Raw genomic sequence first — 18,611 nt, forward strand, 5'->3', positions numbered from 1 at the left:
ATATAAAAAATGGAAAGGAAGGAAGCCCAACTTGAATTATTTTAAAGTGTGGGGGTGTTTGACAAAAATGCAAGTTCCTAAACCCAAAAGGGTAAAAATAGGACTGAAAACCATTGATTGTGTTTTCATAGGATATGCGACCAATAGTAAAGCATATCGATTTTCGGTTCATAAATCAGAAAATTTGACATTCATAACAATACTGTTATAGAATTAGATAATGCTGAGTTCTTCGAAAATATATATCTGTATAAAAAGGAATATGAGTCGATTGATGAAGAATCTAAACGACCTCGGGAAGAAACAAAAGAAAGTACGTTTAATCAAGAGGATCCAAGACGTAGTAAACGTCAAAGAACATCTACTTCATTTGGACCAGATTTTGTTACTTTCTTATTGGAAAATGAGCCTCGAATATTTAAAGAAGCTATGTCTTCTTCGGAATTATTATTTTGGAAAGAGTCAGTCAATAGTGAAATAGAATCCATATTGAACAACCATACATGGGAATTGATTGATCTTCCTCCTGGAAATAAACCGTTGGGTTCTAAATGGATTTTTAAGAGGAAAATGAAAGATGATGGCACTATTGATAAATATAAGTCAAGACTTGTGGTCAAAGGGTATAGAGAACGAAAAAGTCTTGATTATTTTGATACATACTCTCATGTTACAAGAATTACATCCATACGAACATTAGTAGCTTTAGCTGCGGTTTATGGTCTTGAAATTTATCAAATAGACGTGAAGACGGCCTTCTTAAATGGAGATTTGGAGGAAAAAATCTACATGGAACAACCTGAAGGGTTTGTGGTTCCAGGTAAAGAAAATAAGGTATGTAGACTTGTTAAGTCCCTTTTACGGACTAAAACAAGCACCCAAACAATGGCATGTGAAATTTGACCAAACAATGTTGTCAAATGGTTTTAAGATAAATGAATGTGATAAATATGTGTACATTAAAAATGTTTCAAATCACATAGTCATTGTTTGTTTATATGCGGATGATATGCTGATAGTGAGTAATGACATTGCCAACATAAATGAGACTAAGCGTATGCTAACTAGCAAGTTTGATATGAAGGACTTGGGAGTTGCCGATTTAATTCTAGGTATTAAGATCCATAAGATTCCTCAAGGTCTGACACTGTCACAATCTCATTATATTAAAACGGTACCTGAAAAATTCAAGTACTTAGATTTTAAAGTTGCAAAGACTCAAATTGACGTGAATCTTGCAATAGCAAAGAACAAATGCCAAAGCATATCACAATTGGATTATACTCGTGTGTTGGGATGTTTAATGTATATCATAAATTATACACGATCAGATATAGCTTGTGCTATAAGTAAATTGAGTCGAGACACGAGTAATCCAGGTCAATCTCATTGGATGGTAATGAAACGAGTTTTGGGATATTTAGAACATACCCAAGGCTTTGCTTTGCACTACATTAAGTATCATGCGGTGATTGAGGGATATTGTAATGCAAATTGGATCACCGATTCAACTGATTTTAAATCCACCAGTAGATATGTATCCACTATTGGTGGAGGAGAGGTATCTTGGAAGTCATCCAAATAAACTTGTATTGCCCGCTCTACAATGGAAGCTGGGTTCATAGCCTTAGATAAAACCGGTGAAGAAGCGGAATGGCTTCGAAATTTCTTGGAAGATATTCCATTTTGGCCCAAACCATTGGCCCCAATATGTATACATTGCGATAGTCAAGCGGCAATTGGAAGGGCTGGGAGCGTAATGTATAACGGTAAATCTCGTCATATTCGACGAAGACATAAAACCATTAGGCAATTATTCTCTAGAGGAATTATCACGATTGACTATGTAAAGTCAAGTGATAATGTGTCGGATCCACTTACGAAAGGCCTAACTAGAGAGGTAGTTGAGAAATCATCGAAAAGAATGGGACTATGGCCGAGGACAAGTCATTGTGGCGGTAACTCTACCTAGAAGACTGGAGATCCCAAGATCTAGGTTCAAGGATATCAAACAAAGTCATTAATGACGGTTCAATATTGTCAACTAAAATTTTGGTCCATTCTCGTGATGAGACAATGTTCAGTGCCAAGGATAAAGCATTAAGGCTTTTTAATGGTTTCTAAATTTGATACGGGGTATATCAAATAATATATCTACGGGATGACACGTTTAGGAATCACCTATGTAAGTGTGAAGTGTTAGTCACTTCAAGGAGAATTTTGTAAGGCCAGTTCTCTACGCACTTATGAAACCAGACGGTGTTCATGGCTGAAACGAATACAACAATGAGAACCAAAGATGGTTAAGGGTTGATTGTGTGACTTATGGTTGTCTAGATATACACCAAAGTTTGATAGTTCAAAGTTATCAAATCTACCGATTGACTGAGTATATCCGACATAAATTCACTACATAAAGTTCAAAGGAAAACCTACTTATCCAGATGCGATTAATCCTTGCTTGCGAATCACACAGTTTTTCATGCATATTTTCGTGATATAGCCATTCCCCATTCATGTGGGGGATTGTTGGGTTTTTAAGCTTATTTTAGCATAAAAGAGGGTGAATGAAAAATTAAGGGAAAAAATAAAAATTTAATTTTTCCTCCTTGATAAAGGGACATTGTCCCATATTGGAGGAGAAAAAGACTTTTGATGGGTATATATACAATTGATCTTCTTCTAGCTCTTAAAGAGTTAAGAAGAAAGCAAGCCTCGCGCCGTCGTCGTCACTCGCTCGCTCGGCTCAGCTCGGCTTCGGATTTGGTCAATTGATTGATTAATTTTTTGGACCAAATTTATTTATTAATATTAAAGATTAACGTAATATTATTTAATCCAAATTATCCATTTTTGTAACGGAAAATTAATTTTCCTCCACGTTTTGAATTCCCGTTTTGTTTTGCGTAAATAGCCATTTACGTTATGGCTGTTTTACGTGAACAGTCATGACAGGCCTTCTGAAGAGTTGCACCTCTTCGTTTAAACTCAACATGTTGGCTATAAATAGCACACTATTACCTCAGATTTTTCATACGAAAATTCTGAATTCTCCTCTTCCTTTCTGCATTGTTTTAACTACAACAAAGCAACAATAAGTGTGATTTGTTGTCGCCATTTGTGTTCGTTGAAACACTGGGGTTTGAAGTACCGCTACGCCAGTGTGTAATCCGCTCTATCCTGGAAGAAAATAATCCACAACCTCGAGTACTAGAAGGGGATTAAGTTCCTTAAGGATACACTGTGAATTCAGTGGGCTCGGATTAATTTCTACTTCTTCTACATTTCTGTTTATACGTTGTTTTCTTCTCCATAATTATTGTACAAATACAGTATAATAACAAAGGTTACATTATGCTAGCTTTTGTTGCATTTAACTTTGTAATTTATAATTAAATCAAATATTTTTCAAATATATATGCATTAGTTATTTTTAGCATTTGATATATATATTAGATGAAAAATTAACGTAATACACGTGCAACGCATATGTAAAAAAAAAAAATAGTAAGAAATGAAATGATTCAATTTCAGACTTCCGTTAAGTGGAGTCAAATTAAACCTTCGACGAATGTTAAGTGACGAAAGAACTTATTCACAGCGAATGTCAACACCAAATTACAATAGCTTATCATTTATTCGTTAGGTTTGGCCACAAAAGCAGAGTCCAATACTCAACCAATGCCGTCTTTTCAATATAATGTAGCACAGCACTGACTCATTACTAAAAAGAAAAACATGTGCAGTGCGTGTTCAATACATAGTAGTAGCACAAAGAAAGCTAACCAATAATAGTCTAATTATAATAGGAATAACTTGTGCTGAAGATATGAAAGCACGCCACTGTACTACGAATATACTCCTACATATCATGCTGAGATTAGAATCATAACATGATTGCTTTTACATTTTGCACGACTTTCAACTTCACTGATCCATTAATAGAAACTTGTATGAACCAACCCCTTCAATTAATTATTAAAATCACATCACATGTCTTCTCTTATTCGGTATGAATTAGGCCATAGAAGCTAATAGTAGCGAGTTAGATTGCTCAAATGATCATCCAACTAATAAAATTTATAGAGTAAAGTCACCCTTCTTTATTTTGTAAGACAAAATTCACATTTGTATTGCTGTGTCACAGGAAATCATAAATTATGAATTGTAACTTGTGAACCAAATAATGTCATAAACCTGACTAGTATTTTACATGATTTCTTTATGCAGATAGAAACTACAGCTTGTCAAAATACCATCGAACTTTGAGTTCAGAGTGCAACTACAGGGTACAAGTGTAACAAACAGAAAGACCTCTTGGATAAAGAGATGTTCGGCCCTGTTGAGGAGTTTCTTTTTTGCTTTCTTCTTTGAAAACTTGCTCCAGTTCCATCAACCAAAAGCCTTAAAATGTCAATAATAAGCAACAACTACGACTTATTGCCTCTGTTGGAGAAAGATTGTCCTGACCCCGTGCTTGAAATTAAGAAATGACTAGAGTATAACAACGTTATCTTCCTTTGATTGGAAAAGAGAAAAGAAAATGCAAAATGAGTATATGTCAAACACATTAATCACATATACCTCCTCTGGTCAAGTCAGGTGGTGAAACTTGCTTGATATTTCAGACATTGCCATTTGCCAACATTAACTTTTATTTGATGCTGGAAATTTCAATGGAAGTGACTGAATAGAAGGAAAATTCTTGCGAGAATCTTAAAAACAATTTACAGCCAATAAATTTGTCCGCATGGAGTGGATAAAACTCCCAGATGCAAATATTCAAACATACCAATATAATCCTAACTAGATATTTATAGGATACATACTTTTTACGACAAATGACTAAGAAAACTCTAATGTCTGATCTGATAGTGGGTAGGAATGGTAGCTACGTATTGAAGAAGTTAGACTTGGTCAAGGCTGACGAAATCTTGATCTCCTCTTTCACGCTTTCTTCTAAAATAAGTCTTCACAGGTGGGGTTTTATCACTTTCCCTGCCCAAATCTTTCAGGTGGTGAGATTTGCTGTGATCAGTCACACTTTGACAACATTGAAGTAAAGAAGGCTGATAATAGCCTCAGACTCTCCATACAGTGACATGCATAAATAGTTTGTTTTGCTTTAACTTGAATATCCAAACAAAGATTTACATAAATGGAATTGTTTTTATCTAAGCTACTGCTAGGACCAAAAAGGCTTGCCCTACTAAGCAGAGATATGCCTGAACTCCCCCATAATCACAGTTGCATGGAGCAGGCACGATTTTTTAATGGAAATATAGTAAATTGAGAAGAAACGTGGAGCTATTCTAAGAGCAGCACAAGAATATTGATACGATGCGCTGGAAACAAATAATTTTGTAGGAACTAGGAAAGCACAACAACCAAAGCTGGATATCCCAAATGTTATAATGAATTTTAGATTCAATACTTACGTAACAGATGAAACAGCATGGCCTTGAATGTTTATTTCATTGTCCTGAACAGATTGAACCGAAACGAATAACATCATATACAAATATAACGCAACAAGAATATGAAATGTCTGAGAGAACAGTATATCAGACAGGTGAAGAACCTTTTGAGATGAATTGTCTTCAAGCATCTCCCACCGTTCGTTATGTAGTTTCAACATTTCTACTTCACCATCAACATGTACAACCTATAAAGGAAACACCAAAACAGTACGGGTCGTTTAGAATTTACATTTGCAAAATGTTTAAGCCAATAAAACATGGTTCAAGATAGATAAGATTGTTATACTTCACAATCAGCAGATATTTCCTTTCCTTGTGTACTTATGAATAAGCTCTATTAAAAAGAGGTTTTCTAAACTGTAAGGTCGTACCTCTATGTAAAAAGGGATTTATGTGGCAGATCTTGAATTTGAATAGCTAAATAGATTTGGACATTCCCTAGTTTATGCGACCCCATTTAGCTCAACATGGAGATAGAGTTAGTTTTACTAACAAATATATTAGCAGTGGTAGGAGAATTTTTGTTCACTTGGTCTTTACCTGAAATAATTTTTGATAAGGAAACATATGATACAAGGGTTCAAACAGATAGATGATGTTGAATTATTATTATTGTTATAGTCGTACATGCATTAAACATTTGAATATATCTCAAAATAAGAAGTGTACAAGTAAAATGGAACATATAGAGTAACATAAAGAAAATTATGAATTAGTGAAACAATGACAAGGTTTCATTATAATCTCGTTACCTTGTGTCTCTTTTTCACATGATCAAAAGAAGAAATGATAGCCTCGTAAAACCTACAAAGAGAAAATTTAAGATGAGAAAATGTAGCTAGATTATTCGTTCTTATTCAAGACAAAGTAAAAGGCGAACTGGTGGAAATGAAATTGAAGATGTCATCTGACATCAATATTTTCACAATGGTGTTGCAGTTCTCACATCAATATTCTAGATAACTTACTCTTCATCCAATGGACACCAAACTTTTATTCTAGCACCAACCAATTCTTCACCATAACGTTTGATGTTACGACGCCTTTTAGAATCCTGAATGAAAAAATTAGAGCCACGAGTGCTTCAGACATGAAAGCATTCAGAACCACTTTTTTCACAAAAAATCCTATTAATCCCCTTCTCAACCCCATTGAATCAACCGTGGTTCCCCCACCCCTACCCCAGCGTGACTCAGCCCCTCAACCCACAGGTTGAAGGAGGAGGCAGCTAACCACTAAGCCAATCCTCTCTCGTCTGGAGAACCACTTTCAGAGCAAAAGAATTGGGTCTAAAACAGAATTTCCGTCAGTTCCACAATAAAAATAAAGTAAAGACTGCTCTAAGTTGAAAAGAGGGGAATTGGATTTTTCTGCAAGTTTTGGCACATTATAGAGAGCTAAAAACTAGTTATCCTGTGAAGGAAAGTTCTTATCAGTCAAGTGCCAAACTATGAGATATGAAATCAGTATATGAAGCATTTCAACAATTTACATCCACGCATGCAAGCTCTGATAATTGCATATATGGAGGTCACATATAAGAACTACAGCTAAATATAGTGGTAGATCAGCATCTCTGGCATTAAGTTTAGTTGCCTGTACAGCTTACAAGTAAAAAAGAGAATTGTAAAAGGAAAGTAATTGATAATCCGTACATAGAAAAATTAAAATTAGCAAAAATAACTATTACTGGGCTGCTCTGAACAGAATGCACAAAAAAGAATAACATCACAAACAGATGTAATGCAACAAGAATATGAAATCTGTCAGAGATAACAGTATATTAGACAGGTGAAGAACCTTTTGAGATGAATTGTCTTCAAGCATCTCCCATCGCTCTTCATGTAATATCAAGTTTTCTATATCACCATCATCATATAAGACCTAAAAATGAAACATCAAAAGAGCATGGGTCATTAGAACGTTCAGGAGGAACTTTTGCAAAGTGTTAAAGCCAATAAAACATTGTTCAAGTTAGATAGGATTGCTACTTCACTATCAGTATATCTTTCCCTTGGTTGGCTATGAATAAGGTCTACAACACAGAGGTCTTCTGAACTGCAATGTCGTATATGTATGTAAAAGGGGATTTATGTGGCAGTTATTGAATTTGAACAGTTAAATAGACTTGGCCTTTCCCTAGTGTATGTCACCTCATTTGACTCAAAATGAAGATAGACTTAGTTTTACTAACAGATATATTAGCAGTAATAAGAGAATATTTTTTTTGACTTAAGTCTTATTTATTATTATTATTATTATTACTACTACTACTACTACTATTGTTGTGGTGGTGTACGTGCATGTTAGAGTGGGTTAAAGTCTCACATTGGTTGAGGCAATGTGCTGTGGTTTTCTTATATGGTGTTGACAATCCTCCCCTCATGAGCTAGCTTTTGGGTTGAGTTAGGCCAAAGGTCTATATTTTTTCATGGCTTCAAAGGCAGATCCATCCCTATTTGGGCCCCTGATATATTGCCCACGCTCCAGTTGGAAGCCTTTGGAAGGCCTAGGCGTGCGAGGGGATGTTAGAGTGAGTTAGAGTTCCACATCAGTTGAAGAAAAGATGCTCATTGGTTTCAACCCTCAGGGGTTGGCCTGGTGGCAATTGACTTGAGCCTTGGGGTTTGCTCCCTTTCAAGGTCTCAAGTTCGAAACCCACTGGGTGCAAACAATTTCTGAGGGCCATCGGACTGGGTAAAACCTGAATTAACCGTGGTGCACTTGCGGGAAACTCCTTGCCGAGGGCCTGTGCACCCCCGGGATTAGTCGGGGCTCAAAGAGACTCGGACACCCGGTGCAAAATCAAAAAAAAAAACATATCAAGAAGAGAAATTGATTTTTACTTAGACTCGAGGACCATATCTTCACACTAGATATTTGAATATATTTTTAAAAAAGAGTGAAATATAAAATCGAACATATAAAGTGTGTTAGACATGAGTTAAAATGGCAAAAATGTTTTTCATGAGTAAGTGTTTTCCAAAATCATTTTCTGGTGTTTGGTATGACGGAAGGAAATGACTTCCCTCGCTTATGAGCGAAAATTTACAACAATCGTAACTTTTAACTTCATAATACTTGTTTCAACTAACCTTTAGACGTTATTATTAATCTCTAGTACTCAAAAGTTTCATCGAAACTGTAACGACCCGGCCGGTCGTTTTGAGAGTTGTAGCCCCGTGCCCCCATTGACTGCTCATTTTGTACTTTATAGCTGTTATGTGACTTGACGGGGTAGTCGGCTCTGGTCCGGAGTGATTTTGGAATGAAATGAGACACCTAGTCTCAAGGTTGAAAGCTATGTTGCTCGGACTCTCCGAAAATATGGCCGGATACGTGTCGGACACTCCAAAAGTAGTGCATTTTTTAAGGATCCGATACGGGTATGGCTACATTTTGGAGAATCCGCGCAACATAGGTTGAAAGCTTAAGTTGAAATGGTTGACCGAATGTTGACTTATGAGTAAACGACTCCGGAATGGAGTTTTGATGGTTCTGTTAGCTCCGTTGGGTGATTTTGGACTTAGGAGCGTGTCCGAATTGTGATTTGGAGGTCTGTAGTGGAATTAGGCTTGAAATGGAGAAAATTGAATTTTTGAAAAGTTTGACCGGGAGTGGACTTTTGATATCGGGGTCGGATTCCGATTCCAGAAGTTGGAGTAGGTCCGTAATATCAAATGTGACTTGAGTGCAAAATTTGGGATCAATCGTACGTGATTTGATAGGTTTCGGCGTCGCTTGTAGAAGTTGGAATTCCTTAGTTTCAATAGGCTTGAATTGTGATACGATTCGTGTTTTTGATGTTGTTTAAGGTGATTAGAGGGATCGACTAAAGTTCGTATCGTGTTTTAGGACTTGTTGATATGTTTGGTTGAGGTCCCGGGGGCCTCAGGTTGATTTCAGATGGTTTTCGGATCAAAGTTTGAGTTTGAAAGACTGCTGAAGCTGGGACTGTGTTGGTATAACCGCACCTGCGGAGCTTTGATCGCAGGTGCTCGCACAGGTGCGAGCTCGCAGGTGCGGGCTGTGTTGCGCAGATGCGGAGGATTGGACTGGGGACTGTGGAACGCAGATGCGGAAGGTATTCCGCATATGCAGACTCGCACCTGCGCTTGGAGGGTCGCATAAGCAGAAGTAGGAGTGATGAGGCTGGTCCGCAGAAGCGGGTTTGCTTGCGCAGATGCGCGCCTGCAGAAGCGGGGGTTCGACCGCAGAAGCGACTGGGCGGCTTAGCGGCCTCCACAGACGAGGAGGATGGACCGCAAAAGCGGTGCCGCAGAAGCGGCTAAAGTAGCCGCAGAAGCGTGAATGCTTGGCAGATTATTTAAAAACGAGGGTTCGCGATTTTGCTTCATTTTAAACATTTCAAGCTCGGGTTTGGGCGATTCTTGAGAGGATTTTTGAGGGGTTTCTTGAGGTAAGTCCCTTGTGCTCATTTTTTATCAATAATCTTGTTTCCCCATTGAATTTCCCACCTAGCTTGTGTGTATTTAAGGTGGAATTTGGGAGTTTGAGGCTAGGGATTTGGATAGTTTGATTTGGGGATTTGAGTGACGATTTGGTGTCGGATTTTGGTCAATTTGGTGTGGTTGGACTCATGATTGAATGGGCTGTCGGGTTTTGTGACTTTTAACGGATTTCGAGACGTGGGCCCGGGGGCCGGCTTTTGAGTCGATTTTTGACTTTTGATTAATGACTTAGTATTTTTCTTCTGGAATTGATTCCTTTAGCCCGTGTTGATTATATCGAATTGTTTGTGGCTAGATTCGAGGCATTCGGAGGCCGTTTCACGAGGCAAGGGTGTGTTGGAGTAGAGATTTGCTCGGATTGAGGTAAGTAACATTTCTAAATTTGGTTTTAAGGGTATGAAACCCGTCATGTGTTTGGTTTTGAGGTGACGCACATGCTAGGTGACGGGCGTGTGGGTGTGCACCGTAGGAATTGTAACTTGGTTAATTCCATGGAACTATGTAGTTGAATAATCTGTTGTTATCCGTACATTCTCCACTTATTAGAGAAATTGAACTACAAATCATGTTAGAAATCATGTTTAGACCATGTGTTGGCACTGTAGGGACCCACATAAGTCGTGTAAATGTTAAATTATCTGCTAAATTGTTGTTTTGTACTCGGTCACAGTTTCATTTGCATATCATATCTTAGTCTCTATTGTTCCTTGTTGATACATTATATCATTTCTGTTTGGGCTGATTTTCATGATTTCTGAGAGCCCCGAGAGACTGGAGAGGTTGATGACTGAGTGAGGCCGAGGGCCTGATTTTGAGGATATTTATGGGATCGGGCTGCACGTCGCAGCATGTTTCATTGATTTATGCCATGATTGGCTTGTTACAGTGCTTGGGATGAAGGAGCCCCTCCTGAGTCTGTACACACCCCGTGAGCGCAGGTACCTGTGATTGTGAGGTTGGAGTGAATGGGAGGACTGAGTGACTGTTGCTCTAAGAGGATGCATTTGACTTTCATTTCTGTTGCACTTCAGTTGTCATATATCACCGTCTTGTAATTTCTGAGAGAGATTATATTATGTTTCACTTGAACTTGACATGGATTAACTGTTATGGCCTAAATTGTCGAACTTGAAAGCATGTCTATCTTCCTATGTTGAAATTAATATAATTGAATTATAACTGTGAAGCTCGTCACTACTTTCAGTCCTTTATTTAGTCTTGTTACTTACTGAGTTGGTTGTACTCACGCTACACCCTGCACTTCGTGTGCAGATCCAGGTGTTTCCGGACACGGTAAGTGTTGATTCCTTTGCGCAGTTGATCTTTTGGGAGATTTCAAGGTAGTTGCCCGGCGTTTCGCAGACCTTGTCTCTCATTCCCTATCTTTCCATTTTATGTATTTAGTTTCAGACTATTATAGACAGTACTCCCAGATTTGTGATGTTTAGACGCTCATGCACTCGGTTGACACCCCGATGTTGGGAATTTCTGAATTGGTTTTGACTTTCTATCCATTTTGAGAGTTTTGTTGATTAAAACCTGTGTTATTCTTATTTTTCATTAAAAAAATGTTGGAGGTATTTTGAAAGTGTCAATACCACGTTAGGCGCCATCACAACAGGCTAGTTTTGGGTCGTGACAGAGACACTCTCCAATTTGCTGATATTATAATTAATGAAAATATTTTCCACTCACAAGTCACATAATAAAGGAAAAATCTTTTCCATGGAAAATATTTTCCAACAAACCATTTTTCATAGAAAATGACCTCCATCATACCAAAAACACCAGAGTAACTTAAAGAAAAGTATGAATTAGAGAAGCAATGACAAGGCTTCATAATATTCTCGTCACCTTGTGTCTCCATTTCACAGGGTCAAAAGAAGAAATGGTTGCCTCGTAAAACCTACAAAGAGAAACTCTATGATGAGAACATGTAGCTAGACTCAATAACAGAAAATGTGAGTCAATAACTGAAAGCTACAACAAGTTCCTGAAAAGAGTGTGCTCGCAGGATGGTTGGGTGAGTGGGTGTTATTAGTACACAAAATTTACGATTGTGTTGCAGTCCTCACATAAATATTCTAAAGAACTTACTTTTCATCCAATGGCCACCAAACTTTTATTCTAGCACCAACCAGTTCTTCACCATAACGTTTGATGTTACGGCACCATTTAGAATCCTGAATGAAAAAATTAGAGCCACAGGTACTTCAGACATGAAAGAATTCAGAACCGCTTCTTTTAGAAAAATCCTTTTAATCCCCTTTTCACCCCCCTGAATCAACCGTGGTTCCCCACTAACCCCAGCGTGACACAGCCCCTCAACCACTAAGCCAATCCTCTCTCGTCTGGAGAACCACTTTCAGAACAAAAGAATAGGGTCTACAAAATCAGTTCTACAAAATCTAATGAAATAAAGGAAAGACTGGTATCTGCTCTAATTTCAAAAGAGGGACAAATTATTTTTCTGCAAGTTCTGGCACAACAGAGAGCTAAAAACTAGTTTGCCTGTGAAGGGAAGTTCTTAGGAAAAGCACTGAAGTAGCAAAATGTGAGATACGAAATCAGTATATAAAACACTTCAACAATTTACAACCATACATGCAAGCTCTGATAATTGCATCTATGGAGGTTACATAGATAAGAATTACAGCTATATATAGTGGTACATCAGTACCTCATGTTTGCCTGTGGTCAACTTCCTCCAGGGTTGATAATTAGCACATCCGTTTAAGTTATTTTCATATCTGACTGATAGTTTAGTTGCCTGTACAGCTCACAAGTAAAAAATAGAATTGCAAAAGGAAAGTAATTGATAATCTATACGTCGCAAAAATTAAATTAGCGAAGATCTTGAAATAACTATTACTGAGCTGTATTGATGTCAACCTCATCTCCAGAATCGTCAAAATCAAGCATCTTAAAAGAATTTCTCTTTTTCTTCTTTTTCCTTCCATCAATTAGTTCCAGTGATGGCTCCTCATAGTCACTGATGTTTCCTTCTTCACTTTTGGTGCTAAATTCAGATTTGCTATCTGCATCGTAATTGGAAGCAAACTCATTCTTCCTTGAGCTCCTTCCTTGATTTCTTTTGGCACAAACTGTGTGCTTGGTTCTCTCTTCCCCAGTAAGACCTAAATGAAGAGAACCTTTTTTCTTAACTTGGGATTGCAGCACGTCTCCTTCTGGAACTAACACACCTAGGTGAGCATCCTCATTTGTCAGGATCTCTTTCTTTTTGGGCTGATCCCAATGACCATGACTTCCATTGCTAATCTCAGGCTTTTTGGACGCCGAAGAATGCTGGCCACCACTACCTGTAAGTTCACTACTCCTCCTTGAAACTACTTCGGCATTTGTTGCTGGTTGCACATCTTCTGGATTGACAGGTTTCATGACATTCATTGTACAAGTAACCTTTAGCTGCTCCATGTGAGTGTCATCCTGCAGCGCTGGCTCACAAAATTCTGAATCGGATTGACCAACTTTTATAGGATGTCGAGTATCAGGTGCATTTTCATTTGCCATCTGATCGACAAAGTTTTACAAAAGAAAAAAGAAAGAATGAAATCTGTGAGTACCGTTATCTATGCATATATGAAACAGTTGTAGCTTACTAATTAAAATAAAACACAATACAAGCACTTATAGTCTCCATTGCATTCCCATGCTCTTTTGGCCAAATATTTCGTTAGAGCCAATACTGCAATAACTGCATTCAGCATGAGGTGCACTTTGCGTCTCAAATCTTGCTAACTACATTCAACACTAGAGTACTCTAAATCTAAGTTGAGTATCGTTATTCTAATTTGGCTCTAACCATTCCTCTAAGTGATGTATGTTTACAATAAGGATAACTGGTCAAGATTCTGCAAAGGAAAACTTTCGTTAAAAACTGTATGTTTACTTTGTTATGACAATCACAGCTCTGCAACACCTGTGCCTGCAGCGAATATGAAATGATTTACAAGTTTTATTCACCTCTAAGGGAGGAAGTCAGTTTAATTTTCTTTCACTAGTGCAAGGCGGATGCATCCAGATTATACATCTTCGAGCTAAATGTGCCAGACACTAGGAGACAGAAATAAATGTTCTCTTAACAGTACTATGTCTCTAACTGCAACTAAATAGGTTAAAGTTAGAAGTTTTGCATTATTCGAGAACCCCATATTCCTGGCAGTTCAGAAAGACCTAATCCCTGAGGAGAACTACGAGTTGCACACGTGAAAATACTATAAACTTCCACTAGCTGTATCTTGAAGTGTTATAAATATTTTAAGTCATATCATCAGAAAATCCAACCAGTTAAGCGGCACAGCATTCCTGCAATTTGTGTACCATTAGCCTTCCCTTTCTTAACTCTTGGTTTTTCAATCCTCCCACAACCAAAAACGAAAAGATAATAAAAGGGTACATCTTGATGTTGTCTCCTTGGTGATTTGAAGTTTGATATCTTTCTTTATTATGTATCATACTTTCAAATCTAACTGCATACAATGATACCATTTTCTGTGCAATTTGTCAGTGGCAGCCTTTAGTGTGTTAATTATACTGCAGTAGGCTTAGGCCTAAGAAAGATAACAATCTATTTTTAAGGCATAATGAACTGAGGATGTGGTTGGCATTTTATTTGGAGCAAAACTGTAGGAATGAGACAGAGGGGCTAGGTTTAAAAAGAGACGTGAAGTTAATTAGGACCAATCTCGACTACCATCCCGCACAAGAAAGAAGGAAAAGTCTACATTTTTAATCACAATGTATTTTCTCCACTATATGTATAAATGAATGCTTGGACATATACACAGTGAAAGTGAAGAATCAACATTAAACAAAGCATCATGTCAATAAGCATTTCTTTCAAGAAAAGCAAGCATTTTTTTTTCTATTTCAAAAAAAAGAAGCAGCAAGAAGCCTTTGTTTGAGGTGTAGACGAGATAATTATGAATACAAAGTACCATTTGTTCTCCTTTTGTTTCATTGCATATTGAGGCAACAATTTCAGCACAGTCATCAGGATTTAAACTCATTGACTTTAGGGCTTCTGCAAGATAAGGTTTAACAATGGCAGCACTCTTTTCCAGGACTTTCTCCCCCAATTTTGATGAAACAGGTGAAGCAATCTGGATAAAAAAAATATTGGGTTAAAAAAAGTTCCGAAGAAATATTTTAAACAAAAGGTTCACAGGAAAAGGTTTATTGCCTGATTTTCCTTTTTGACACTATCAAGAATTGGCCGTAGAAGCTCTACTGAGAGTTCATCACTGTCTTCTATGAGCTGAGTCATGATTTCTTCCATCTTAGTGAATACATTATGAGGATGGTAGGGCCTTGATAGAAAATATAACATAAATATTATCTTAGTAAGCATCCATCAGAGAAATATTATCTCCAGAATAACCTTACGCTCATCCACTATGGTATGATTTACAATGTCAACATCTCCTACATGCTTAGTGCGAATGGAGTATATGCAAGATACTGAATAGCACATACAGTTGAGCACCGTTTCAAGGTATAAGTATATTTCAGCTTACCACCTTTTTGAGCTAGTTAGTGCCAAATTACTACTTGGCTTATATATATTATATATACAAGAGAAACCACAATCATGACAATAAATTGAGAAGGATCGATCGATATATGTTCCATCTTAATGGATAAGCAGTTAAAAATTCAAAGCACACTGCAAAATCCTAATGAAATTTATAGTTCACACAAACTTAATCTAAAGTTGGTTGATTTCGTGCCAGAAAGAAATGAATGAGCACTCTACGTAACATTGAAGAATGAGAGAGCGGCTGAAAGCAATGGTGATAATAGCCATGAGAAAGAGAATTTTGACAGAATACCTGATAATCCCGAGGAAAAGTTTGAATATCTCAATAACTAAGGTGTCACATTCAAAGTCCAACAACATCACAAAGGCCCTTACTTTAGCAACAATTTCAAGAATTTGGACCACCTTATAGTAAATGCAGCCAGAAACATCAGATAACTTTTTCAATGCCATTACAGTACGCTGAAGAATTTCCTGAGAATTGCGAATACATGCATGTGCAAAGAAAATGTAAATGGATGTATAAGTTTGAGACAAACAAATTGATCAGGTTAAAAGTGAACATACTGTAGAAAATAGAGGACAAACTAGAATGGTATATTTGTACCTCCATTTGTCTATCATCATCATAAGGGTGACGTGGGGCAGTTATTCTGAAAAGCTCAGTAATACAACAAATAACTAAAACTTTGACATCTTCGGTGTTATGCCTCAAAAGCTCTTTCTCGATTAGTGCATTCATTACAGGTTGAAGTGCACTTTTCATTGAATCAGAAGGGCATTGACCTACCATTTTCAGTAAGGATTCAACTCTCTGAGCCCCCAAAAAAAAAAAGGAAAATGGAGGAGTTAGCTTGCAATGCCTTAACATATTAAAATATGAGCAAAACCAACTTCCAGAAAATAATACACACATTAAGCTGTCAATTACAGTTGTAGTTTATACCCAGTAAACCATAAATTGCAAATATATATATCCAATATCAAAATATAGCAATAAATATCTTGAACCGAGGTTCTACCGAAAAAAGGCAGAGTCCACCCTACACTACTCATACCCCACTTGTGGGACTAAACTGGGTATGTTGTTGTTGTTGCTGTATGTATATAGTAATAAATAGATAACTTCCATTTTTAATTCCAAATTTATTACACTAAAACAGCAATTCCCATTTCCACCTCATTTCTGATTCAATTCCATCTAATTCAATATTAAAAAGCAGAAAATATCCATTTAGAGCTAAAGAACTATCCAGCTAGATAGTGTAACAGCACTGAACAAATAACAGAAATGAAACTAAGGATTAAAAATCTATCAAATTGACAGGCAACCATTGCCTCTAAAAAGCCTTTCCATTAACAAAACAGAACAAAATTGATAAGCTATCACTGCAAACAGCAATATATCACACAGAAAGAAAGGTCCCTTTTAATATCACACAGAAAGAAAGGTCCCTTTTAATGTATAGGGGGCATAAAAACAAATAAAGATTTGATCTTTACATGGAGAAAGTTGCGGAGGTCATCAATGGAAGAGGGAGGATTCATTAGCTTCATCCCATAAGCTGTGAGCTTGTCTTCCACCTCTTTCTGGGAAGCAGTACAGGAACAAGAAGCTGCCATTCCCAGCAGCAGACTCAATCTCAAGAATCAAGAACCCAAAAGAACACTCCAATGAAATTGAAAATAGTTTAGCAAATTGAAAGATTATAACTTCAGTGCTGGTGATGTAAGAAGAGAGTGAAGTGGAAAATGTCAGGCATGCAGAGGGTAATTTCTACCGGATTCTTTCTTGGTTTTTTGTGTTTTTTGCCTAATTTGGGGTTGAAATCCGTGATTTTTTAACTTCTAGTACTTTTTTCCCTGTGCTTAGTTCAATGTAATTTTGTTGGAACTCAATGTGGCAATGCAAATTGGGAGTTTCAACTTTGCTGTTGAACAGTTGAAGCGAGAGATCACTGAGTCACAAAGCTACTGTATATTTATGATGAGAAGAATTGACATATTTATCCTTTAGATGTTTTTGGAAGTTGGGAACTTAAACGTGGTCTTTTTAGACTCAAATTATCCAAATGAGTGAATAAACACAATGCGATCAAACTATATATAGCGCCCTTCAGAAGGGCATGCCCTTTAAAAGGGCGTTATACATATTTTTTATTAGACGGACAGATATAGCGCAGTTTATTGAGGCGATATATATATAGCGCCTTAATAAACTATAGAGTCTTAATAAACTGCGTTATACCCCTTCAAATATCCGTCCCTTCCCTTTCCCCCGCGTTACAGAACCAAAATAATCCCCCCCCCTCCCCCCTCATTTTTAAAATCAAATCAGCGGTCCCCCCATTAACGACTCAAAAAAACTCGAGTAGACCCCACCCGTCCCACAAAAAGTAAAGATTATTGGTCTCACATCCTAGCTAAGTCTTCTCTCGTTGTGGGTTGCTCGTTTCGGATTCAAATCTTCAACTTTCCAATAAATTTAGATTGAAATTCAAAAGTCAACGTAATAAGTTTGGCTTTTTAATCCAATACTATTTTTGATAACATGAACGGGAGGGAGAAATTCATTAATTTACTCCACTGATAATGTTAAATATCAATAAGATTTAACAACAATGGAAACATAATTTTATTTGATACATTTTGCAACATAAACAAGTACATACACTTATTACAACCACAATATGGAAATAAAACACTACGTGTATCCTTGATAGTTGGGCACTTTAGATGAACTTCCATAGGAGTTGGATTACCACCGCCACCCAAACCAGCTGAAGGACATTTACGATGGTCGTGTCCTGTTTGCGAGCATATGCCACATTTGCACGCATAAACGGTATCACCGACATCCATTTGGCTCTGTATACGCGTTCTTTTTTGCACTTGTCCCTGACACAAAAACTTCTTGTTACACACCATTTTAAATAGTTCCGGTGGCCAATAATGCTCAGCACTCACTGGCTGCAACTGCCTACTATAAGTGTTTAAGTATGCAGCAATACTATATTGTTTATCAACGTAGTTGGTTGGCCCTAAACCTGTATGTTGAAAGCACTTGATGGCATGTGAGCACGGCATGTGATAGATGAA

At 37.3% G+C, this 18,611-nt stretch overlaps 1 protein-coding gene across 5 annotated transcripts; it reads right to left on the reverse strand.

Annotated features, from left to right (window-relative positions):
• Positions 1-4,637: 4,637 nt before the first annotated feature.
• On the reverse strand, positions 4,638-17,658 carry LOC107767311 (sister chromatid cohesion protein PDS5 homolog D). 5 transcript variants are annotated; one of them, XM_016586276.2, is made up of 15 exons: positions 17,016-17,658; positions 16,120-16,326; positions 15,805-15,986; positions 15,156-15,282; positions 14,911-15,075; positions 12,845-13,483; positions 12,633-12,722; positions 12,050-12,135; positions 11,807-11,858; positions 7,281-7,364; positions 6,449-6,534; positions 6,233-6,284; positions 5,582-5,665; positions 5,439-5,482; positions 4,638-4,998 (listed from the first exon to the last, which is right to left on the reverse strand). In XM_016586276.2, exons 1-15 carry the CDS (start codon positions 17,133-17,135, stop codon positions 4,908-4,910), a joined length of 2,109 nt encoding a protein of 702 aa, XP_016441762.2. In that variant the 5' UTR covers positions 17,136-17,658; the 3' UTR covers positions 4,638-4,907. The 5 variants fall into 5 exon arrangements, 4 of the variants coding, with proteins under 4 accessions (XP_016441762.2, XP_016441763.2, XP_016441766.2 ...); XM_016586277.2 differs by having other exon boundaries at positions 4,638-5,008; XR_012704900.1 differs by lacking the exon at positions 6,449-6,534 and having other exon boundaries at positions 17,016-17,469.
• Positions 17,659-18,611: the final 953 nt, after the last annotated feature.

Source organism: Nicotiana tabacum, chromosome 22, assembly GCF_000715075.1.
Source record: "Nicotiana tabacum cultivar K326 chromosome 22, ASM71507v2, whole genome shotgun sequence".
Classification (NCBI taxonomy): domain Eukaryota; kingdom Viridiplantae; phylum Streptophyta; class Magnoliopsida; order Solanales; family Solanaceae; genus Nicotiana; species Nicotiana tabacum.

Excerpts from the sequence above, each read along its gene's own strand:
- LOC107767311 (XM_016586276.2), bottom strand. The coding sequence starts at position 17,135 with ATGGCAGCTTCTTGTTCCTGTACTGCTTCCCAGAAAGAGGTGGAAGAC. Across the intron at positions 15,283-15,804 it reads CTTTTCCTCGGGATTATCAG|GCCCTACCATCCTCATAATG; the intron begins GTATTCTGTCAA and ends TTTTCTATCAAG. Across the intron at positions 5,666-6,232 it reads ATGTGAAAAAGAGACACAAG|GTTGTACATGTTGATGGTGA; the intron begins GTAACGAGATTA and ends TTTCCTTTATAG.